Source organism: Zophobas morio, unplaced genomic scaffold (assembly GCF_036711695.1).
Source record: "Zophobas morio isolate AGI-343-1 ecotype UQ-CSIRO unplaced genomic scaffold, CSIRO_AGI_Zmor_V1 ptg000008l, whole genome shotgun sequence".
NCBI classification, from domain to species: Eukaryota; Metazoa; Arthropoda; class Insecta; order Coleoptera; family Tenebrionidae; genus Zophobas; species Zophobas morio.
This window is the reverse complement of record NW_026972113.1, coordinates 12,819,009-12,828,984: the sequence shown is the minus strand read 5'-3', so window position 1 is coordinate 12,828,984 and position 9,976 is coordinate 12,819,009. Positions and strand designations below refer to the sequence as shown.

Sequence of the window (9,976 nt, the reverse complement as noted above, 5' to 3'; positions counted from 1 at the left end):
AAAATTTGAATAATCGTAATAAAAATTGACAAATCAAAAATTGTATTTTTTTCTGGATGTCTTTCACTTGCCGACTCAGTGACTTTGTTACCCAATGACCTCATGACCTTTAACCTTTTGACCTCATAATCTCTTGACCCCTTACTCTTAGACCTTTTAACCCACAATCAACCAAATGGAAGTAAATGGTACGAAAAAAGTACACTTTTTTTATACAATTATTTAATTCAGTGATACCCAACATTACATAATATACATAATTCCATAATTAATAAATCTTAAATATATTACACCATCAATAATAATAATAAAATTAAATAAATTACACAAAATCAAGATTTAATAGACAGATACATCTTCCCTTTCAGAGTCTGCTTCACAGGATTAATCTTCTTCAAAATCTGCGTCATTATATTAACAAGTTGTTCGCTGGAAAGCCCCGTTTTCTTCGACTTGAACTTTTGGAGCAACTCTGTAGTCGTCATCGGTTTGCGCATTAAATATTTCCTAACGGCGTCCTCCGTAATGCCAGATTCGCTAAAAAAACAATTCATAAAACACAAATTTTACTAAAAAATTGTCTTACTTTGATCCCACAATATAGTTAGGTAAGTCCAATTTCGCTTTCTTCGAAGACGGTCCAGCCATGACGTCATTAATTAACTTCCTCTTGTTGTCGGTAGGTGTCGCAGATCTCGAACTATTCGCACTATTAGCCTCCTTTTCCTCCTTCTTAATTTTCTTGTCGTTTTTCTTCTTTTTTACTTCCTCGTCGCTACTACTATCAGAGCTGAAGTCACTATTGGACTCGTTCTTCTCTTTCTTCACTTCTTTCTTCACGTCCTTCTTCGACTTTTTCTTATTTTTCTTCTTTTTGTCTTTGTCTTCGTTCTCCTCGGTTTTTTCACCCTCCTTTTCCTTATTTTCTTCATCTTCGTTGCTTTGTTCTTTATCGGATTTGTCCGAGTCGTTCTCTGAGTCTTCATCCGACGTTAACAATTTTCTCAACGCCTTTTCTTCGGCTACACTTTCTAGATTCGTGTTTTCTGGTTCACTGTCCGTACTGTCGCTAATGTAATCTAATTCTCTTCCTTCTCCGTCTCCGTCATCTGAATCTTCAAACGCTTCTCCATCAGTCTCACGCTTCTTCTTCTTCTTCTTCATGTCAGCTACAAAACAAACAAGAAAAATTGCCACCTAACTATGTACATTGATTTACTTTTTTTAGCTTTCTTCTTCTTTTCTTGTTTCTCTTCTTCCGCTTCTTCTTTCTCGTCGTTGTCTGACCCGTCATCATCTGAACTATCCATCCACTCATCCATGTCAGAAATTTTCAAATCCTTTGACTTTTTTGAGTTCTTCTTGCTCTTCTCCTCTCCCTCGTCGATCTCGTTATCTTCCTCCCCCTTCAGACGTTTCCTCAACATCAACGAAAAATAATTCAGATGTTTGTTGCGTTTGCTGAATTCTTGTTCAGCTTCTTCGGCCGTCAAGGCTTTATATCGCTGAATAGGTTGAAATTTGTACCTAAAAGTCACCAATTTTCGCCCTATTTCAATTTTTCTAAATTAATTATGTTACCATTCGTGTAGAGGAAACGCCTCAATAGCCCCATCCGCAGCGTGCGTAAACACATAATACGCCGTATTCTCCGACACCCCTCCTTCTCGAATCCCCTTGAATTTTTTAACAGTGCTCCCGTACGATTTCAGTATCCAGGGTTGGTCCTCAGGCCGGTATTTCCTCGCAATGATCCCCAATTTCTTCCGCCGCGCTTCCTCTTTCGCTTCGCGACCGAACTCAGAACCTGCGCCAAATCTAGACAGCGAAATAAAACGAAAACTTTGTTTTGTGGGCTTACTTGGGTTGTTCTTCATCGATTCCTTTGTACTCTTTCATGTTGTTTTCGCGTTCCATTTTCACTTGGGTCCATTTGGCGAAGTCTACGTCGAGAGTGCCGTTGAAGCGCATCACGTGGTACCGTTTTTGGATGTTTTTCGGGACTTTGATGGTGTATTCTTGCGCGTTGTTGGACGTCTGGAAGGGGTGTTTAGTGAAGGGTGATTGTGGGGTGAATTAGGGCTTACCGGGCCTGCGGACGTCGACGTCATTGTTGAAGAGGCTGAATTGGGGTTGGTTTGTGCAGGGTTGAAGCTTAATCTGCTCTGCGATGTTTTCGCTTGGTTGGGAAACATTTACAGCTGTCAACTGGTTTTGGAGGTTATGTAGAGTTGTGTCAGTTTTGGCGGCGTGAAAAACCCTAGTGGGGATTTTTTGGTTGTCACTTGACAGGTGTCGTAACGATTTTTTTTTATTTTTTCGTTTTTTGCAATTTTCTGAGTTTCCATTTTTTCGGTTTTACAATCTGGTTTCTCTTTCGTGATTTCTGTTTTTATATTTTGAGTTTGCGGTTTTAATTTTGTTTCAAATTTTGATTTTTGTTTTGAAAAATCGAGAAACGAAAAGTCGAATAATGGAAGAATTGAAAAATCGATAAATCGAGAAGTCGGAAAATCGGCAAATTGGAAAATTGAGAAATAGAAAAACTGAGAATTCGAAAAGTTGAAAAGCGGACAAATTGACAAATCGATCAATCAAAAAATCGAAAAATTGAAGAACCAGAAAGTCGAAAAATTAAAAAATTAAAAGATTTTAAAATAGGGAAACAAAAACCTTAATCGAAATCACGAAACATCGAAAAATTTAGAAATTGAAAAATCGAGGAACGAAATGTCGAAAAGTCCAAGAATTGAAAAATCGATGAATCAAAAAGTCGAAAAAATAAAAAACCGAAAAGTCGAAATATCAAAGAATCGGAAATTCGGAAAATCGAAGGAAGAACTGAAAAACTGAAAAATCGAAAAACAAAAAGTTGAAAAACGAAAGATCGCAACCTCGAAAAATAAAAAAAATTATAAATGAAATGTCGAAAATCTAAAAATCAAAAAATCACAAATCAAAAAATCGAGAAAAAAGCCGCATCGGAAAGCCGAAAAATCGATAAATCGAGAAGTCGAAAGTCGAAAATCGGAAAATTGTGAAATCCTAAAATCGAAAAGACGAAAAATTTAAAAATTAAGAAATCCGTAAATCAAAAAAATTGAAATATCGAAGAATCGTAGAATTTGAAAATCTAAAAATCGAAAAATGGGCAAATTGGAAAATTGAGAAATAGAAAAACTGAGAATTCGAAAAGTTGAAAAGCGGAAAAATTGACAAATCGATCAATCAAAATATCGAAAAATTGAAGAACCAGAAAGTTGAAAAATTAAAAAATTAAAAGATTTTAAAATAGGGAAACAAAAATCTTAATCGAAACCTCGAAACATCGAAAAATTTATAAATTGAAAAATCGAGGAACGAAATGTCGAAAAGTGCAAAAATTTAAAAATCGATGAATCAAAAAGTCGAAAAAATAAAAAACCGAAAAGTCGAAATATCAAAGAATCGGAAATTCGGAAAATCGAAGGAAGAACTGAAAAACTGAAAAATCGAGAGACAAAAAGTCGAAAAACGAAACATCGCAACCTCGAAAAATAAAAAAATTGACAAATGAAATGTCAAAAATCTAAAAATCCACAAATCACAAATCAAAAAAACCGAGAAAAATAAATCAAGAAGTTGAAAGTCGAAAAATCGATTAATCACGAACTCGAAAAGTCGAAAACCGTAAAATTGTGAAAACAAAAAATCTAAAAATCAAGAAATCCATAAATCAAAATCGACAAATCGAGAAACAAAAAGTGGAAAAATCGAAACATCGCAACCTCGAAAAATAAAAAATTGAGAAACGAAATGTCAAAAATCTAAAAATCGAAAAATCACAAATCAAAAAATTGAAAAATCTAGGAAAAAGTCGAATAGAGAAGTCGAAAAATCGGTAAATCAAGAAATCTATGAATCAAAAATTCCAAAATTCGAAAAATTGAAAAATCGAGAAATCGATAAATCGAAAAACTGAAAAATCGGGGAACGAAATCTCGAAAAATCAGAGTCATACAATTGAAAATTTGATACATACATAATCGAAAAATCGAGATATATAAAAAAATCGAGAAATTGAAAAATCGAAAAATTTCTCGATTCTCGATAGAAGAAAAGAAAGAAAAAGTTGGAAAATAAAAAAGTCGAAAAATCGATAAATCGAGAAGACGAGAAGTCGAAATATCGGCAAATTGAGAAATTGAGAAGTTGAAAAGTCGAAAATTTGAAAATAGAAAAATCTAGAAATCGGAAATCGAAAAGTCTCAACCAAAAAGTCGAAAAATCAATAAATTGAAAAATCCAGAAAGAAAAGCTGAAAATCGAAAAGTCAAAAATCGAAAAATCTATAAGGCGAGAAATCGAAAAACTCAGAGTTAGGTTAAAGAATCGAAAAAACGAAAAATCCAGAAATCGAGATATTCAAAAGTGAAAAAAGTCGAAAAATCGGAAAGTCAAAAACCGAAAATTCGAAAAAACCTGAAAAAGCGAGAAATCGAATAGTCGTAAAATCGAAAAATCGAGAAACGAAAAGTGGAATAATCGAAAAATTGAAAAGTGGATAAATCGAGAAGTCGAAAAATCGGAAAGTTGCAATATTGAAGTAAGTCGGAAAATTGAAAAACTGAAAAATTGAAAAATCGGGAAACAAAAAGTCGAAAAATCGACACAGCGCAACCTCGAAAATTAAAAAAAATTGAGAAACGAAATGTCAAAAATCTAAAAATCGAAAAATAGCAAATCAAAAAATTGTAAATTGAAAAATCGATTAATCAAGAAATCTAAAGTAGAAAAGTCGAAAATCGGAAAATTATGAAATCGAAAAATCACATCAAGAACTTGAAAATTGGAAAATCGAGAAAAAAGTCGAATCGAAAAATCGATAAATCGAAAAATCAGAATACAAGAATTGAAAAGTTGAAAAATTCGGAAAATTGAAAAGTCGAAAAACCAATATATCAAGAAGTCAAAAAGTCGAACAACTGAGAAATCGATCAATCAAAAATATCGAAAAATTGAAAAGTCAAAAAATCAAAGAACCAAAAAGTCGAAAAATCGAAAAACTAAAAAATTGAAGAATCGGGAAACAAAAATCTTAATCGAAACTTCCAAACGAAATGTCGAAAAATCTAATAATCGAAAAATCAGGATTCAGTAAATGAAAAGTAGAAAAACAGAAATCGATAAATCAAAAAATCGGGAAACTGAAAAATCGCAAAGTTGAAATATTAAAGAAGCTGAAAATCTGAAAATTGACAACCCGAAAAATTGAAAAATCAAATAAAAAATTGAAAAATCGAGAAAAAAATCGAATCGAAAAAGTCGAAAAATCGATAAATTAAGAAGTCTAAACTCGAAAGGTCGAAAATCGGAAAATTGTGAAATCGAAAAATCACAAATCAAGAAATTGAAAATTGAAAAATCGAAAAGGAGAAAAATCTAAAAATCAGGAAATCCATAAATAAAAAATCCAAAAATCCAAAAGTTGAAGAATCGAGAAACAAAGTCGGAAAATTGAAAAGTCGAAAAATCGATAAATCAAGAAGTCGAAAAGTCGAAAAACGAAGAAAGCGATCAATCAAAAATATAGATACTAAATTGAAAAGTCGAAATATCAAAGAATCGGAGAGTCGGAAAATTGAAAAACTGAAAAATTGAAATATAGAAAAATCGAATTGTGAAATACTGATAAATTAAAGAATCGAAAAAACAAAAAATTCAGAAATCCGAGATATTGAAAAGTAAAAAAAAGTCGAAAAATCGGAAAGGCAAAAACCGAAAATTCGAAAAAAAAATGAAAAATGGAGACATCGAAAAGTCGTAAAATCGAAAAATCAAGAAACGAAAACTGGAATAATCGAAAAATCGATAAATCGAGAAGTCAAAAAATCGGCAAATTCGAAAATTGAGAAATTGAAAAATCTAGAAATCGAGAAATCGAAAAGTGAAAACCAAAAAGTCGAAAAACCAATAAACTGAAAAATCGGGTAACGAAAAGTTGAAAAATTGAAAATGTCGAAAATTCTAAAAATCAAAAAAATCAAGATTCAAGATTTGAGACGTAGAAAAATCGAGAAATTGATAAATCAAAAAATCGGAAAGTTGCAATATCGAAAAATATGGTAAGTCGGAAAATTGAAAAACTGAAAAATTGAAAAATCGGGAAACAAAAAGTCGAAAATTCGAAACATCGCAACCTCGAAAAATAAAAAAAAATTGAGAATAAAAAAATCTCAAAAATCTAAAAATCGAAAAATAACGAATCAAAAAATTGTAAATTGAAAAATTGAGAAAAAAGTCAACCGAAAAGCTGAAAAATCGATAAATCAAGAAATCGAAAGTTGAAAAGTCGAAAATCGGAAAATTGTGAAATCGAAAAATCACATCATGAAATTGAAAATTGAAAAATCGAGAAAAAAGTCGAATCGAAAAATCGATAAATCGAAAAATCAGAATTCAAGAATTGAAAAGTTGAAAAATCCACAAAGTCGGAAAATTGAAAAGACGAAAAACCCATATAACAAGAAGTCGAAAAGTCGAACAACGGAGAAATCAAAAATATCGAAAATTGAAAAGTCAAAAAATCAAAGAACCTGAAAGTCGAAAATCGAAAAACTAAAAATTGAAGAATCGGGAAACAAAAATCTAATAATCGAAAAATCAGGATTTAATAAATGAAAAGTAGAAAAACAGAAATCGATAAATCAAAAAATCGAGAAATTGAAAAACCGCAAAGTTAAAATATCAAAGAAGCGGAAAGTCTGAAAATTGTAAACCTGAAAAATTGAAAAATCGAGAAACAAAAAATCGAAAAATCGAAACATCGCAACTTCGAAAAATAAAAAATTGAGAAACGAAAAGTCAAAAATCTAAAAATCGAAAAATCAAATCAATAAATTGAAAACTGAAAAATCGAGAAAAAAATCGAGTCGAAAAGTCGAAAAATCGATAAATTAAGAAGTCTAAAGTCGAAAATCGGAAAATTGTGAAATCATAAAATCGAAAAACCAGAATTTAAAAATTATTGAAAAGTTGAAAAATCGAGAAACAAAGGAGGAAAATTGAAAAGTTGAAAAATCGAGAGACAAAGTAGGAAACTGAAAAGTCGAAAAACCGATAAATCAAGAAGTCGAAACATCAAAGAATTGGAAAGTCGGAAAATTGAAAACTGAAAAATTGACAAATCGAGAAACAATAAGTGGAAAAATCGAAACATCGCAACCTCGAAAAATAAAAAAATTGAGAAATCGAGAAAAAAGTCGAATCGAAAACGCAAAAAATCTGAAAATCAAGAAATCCATAAATCAATAAATTGAAATATCGAAAAATCGAAACATCAAAAATCGAAGAACCGAAAAATAAAAAAGTCACATCAAGAAATTGAAAATAAAAAAATCTAGGAAAAAGTTGAATCGAGAAGTCGAAAAATCGGTAAATCGAGAAATCCATGAATAAAAAAATCCAAAATTCGAAAAATTGAAAAATCGAGAAATTGAAAAATCAAAAAATCGAAATGTCGAAAATTCGAAAAATTTGGAAATGGAGGAACGAAATATCGAAAAATCGAAAAATTTCTCGATTTTCGATAGAAGAATAGAAAAGAAAAGAAAAGTTGGAAAATAAAAAAGTAGAAAAATCGATAAATCGATGAGACGAGAAGTCGAAAAGTCGAAATATCGGTAAATTGAGAAATCGAGAAGTTGAAAAGTCGAAAATTTGAAAATAGAAAAATCTAGAAATCGAGAAACCAAAAAAGTCGAAAAAATGAGAAATATCGGAAATCGAAAAGTCAAAACCAAAAAGTCGAAAAACCAATAAATTAAAAAATCGGGTAAAGAAAAGTTGAAAAGTAGAAAAATCGTGAAATTGAAGTGTCGAAAAACCAAAAAACTGAAAAATCCAGAAGAGAATAGCTGAAAAGCGAAAAGTCAAAAATCGAAAAATCAATAAGGCGGAAAATCGAAAAACTCAAAAGTTGAAATATAGAAAAATCGAATCGTTGAAATACCGAAAAACTCACAAATCGAGATATTGAAAAGTAAAAAAAAGTCGAAACATTGGAAAATCAAAAACCGAAAATTCGAGAAATTGAAGAGTAGTAAAATCGAAAAACCGAAAAACGAAAAGTGGAATAATCGAAAAATCGATAAATCGAGAAGTCGAAAAATTAGCAAATTCGAAAATTGAGAAATTGAAAAATCGAGAACCGAAATGTCGAAAAATCGAAAATCAAAAAATCAAGATTCAAGATTTGAAAAGTAGAAAAATCGAGAAATCGATAAATCAAAAAATAGAGAAATTTAAAAATTGGAAAATTGCAATATCGAAGAATCGGTAAGTCGGAAAATTGAAAAACTGAAAGATTGAAACATCGGCAAACAAAAAGTCGAAAAATCGAAACATCGCAACCTCGAAAACTAAAAAATTGAGAAACGAATGTCAAAAGTCTAAAAATCGAAAAATCAAATAAAAAAATTGAAAAATCAAGAAAAAGTCGAATCGAAAAATCGATAAATTGAGAAGTCTAAACTCGAAAGGTCGAAAACCGGAAAACTGTGAAATCGAAAAATCACAAATCAAGAAATTGAAAATTGAAAAATCGAAAAGAAGAAAAATCTAAAAATCGGGAAATCCATAAATAAAAAAATCCAAAAATCCATAAGTCGAAAATCGATAAATTAAGAAGTCGAAAAGTCGAAAATTCGAGAAATCGATCAATCAAAAAACAGAGATATTTAAAAATCGGAAAGTTGCAATATCGAAGAATCAGTAAGTCGGAAAAAGTGAAAAACTAAAAAATTGAAAAATCGGGAAGCAAAAAGTCCAAAAATCGAAACATCGCAACCTCGAAAAATAAAAAAATTGAGAAACGAAATTCAAAAATCTAAAATTCGAAAAATGACAAATCAAAAAATTGTAAATTGAAAAACTGAGAAAAAAGTCAACCGAAAAGTTGAAAAATCGATAAATCAAGAAATCGAAAGTTGAAAAGTCGAAAATCGGAAAATTGTGAAATCGAAAAATCACATCAAGAAATTGAAAATCGAAAATCGAGAAAAAAGTCGAATTGAAAAATCGATAAATCGAAAAATTCCGCAATTTTCTGAGTTTCAATTTTTTTTTGAAAAGTCGATAATTTGAAAACAGAAAAATCTAGAAATCGGAAATCGAAAAGTCAAAACCAAAAAGTCGAAAAACCAATAAATTGAAAAATCGGGGAACGAAAAGTTGAAAAATTCAAAAGTCAAAAAATAGAAAACCGAAAAATTGAGAAACCGAAAAGTTGAAAAGTAGAAAAATCGTGAAATTGAAGTGTCGAAAAATCAAAAAACTGAAAAATCCAGAAGAATAGCTGAAAATCGAAAAGTCAAAAATCGAAAAATCTATAAGGCGGAAAATCGAAAAACTCAAAAGTTGAAATATAGAAAAATAGAATCGCTGAAATACCAATGAAAAAAAAAATTGAAAAATCGAGAAATCGAAAAGTTGTAAAATCGAAAAATCGAGAAACGAAAAGTGGAATAATCGAAAATTCGATAAATTGAGAAGTCGAAAAATCTAAAAATCAAAAAATCAAGATTCAAGATTTGAAAAGTAGAAAAATTGAGAAATCAATAAATTTAAAAATTGGAAAGTTGCAATATCGAAGAATCGGTAAGTCGGAAAATTGAAAAATCGCAACCTCGAAAAATAAAAATTGAGAAACGAAATGTCAAAAATCTAAAAATCGAAAAATCAAATCAAAAGATTGAAAACTGAAAATGGAGAAAAAAGTCGAATCGAAAAGTCGAAAAATCGATAAATTAAGAAGCCTAAACTCGAAAAGTCGAAAATCGGAAATTGTGAAATCGAAAAATCACAAATCAAGAAATTGAAAATTGAAAAATCGAAAAGAAGAAAAATCTAAAGATCGGGAAATCCATAAATAAAATATCCAAAAATCCAAAAGTTGAAAAATCGAGAAACAAAGTCGGAAAATTGAAAAGTCGAAAAA

The 9,976-nt window shown here is 30.5% G+C and overlaps 1 protein-coding gene across 1 annotated transcript; it reads right to left on the bottom strand.

Moving 5' to 3' along the window:
• Positions 1–215: 215 nt before the first annotated feature.
• LOC135125383 (general transcription factor IIF subunit 1) lies at positions 216–2,401 on the bottom strand. The gene is made up of 6 exons (XM_064050925.1): positions 2,088–2,401; positions 1,862–2,037; positions 1,582–1,818; positions 1,220–1,527; positions 587–1,169; positions 216–537 (listed from the first exon to the last, which is right to left on the bottom strand). The coding sequence occupies exons 1-6, from the start codon at positions 2,193–2,195 to the stop codon at positions 333–335; spliced, it is 1,617 nt and encodes a 538-aa protein (XP_063906995.1). The 5' UTR covers positions 2,196–2,401; the 3' UTR covers positions 216–332.
• Positions 2,402–9,976: the final 7,575 nt, after the last annotated feature.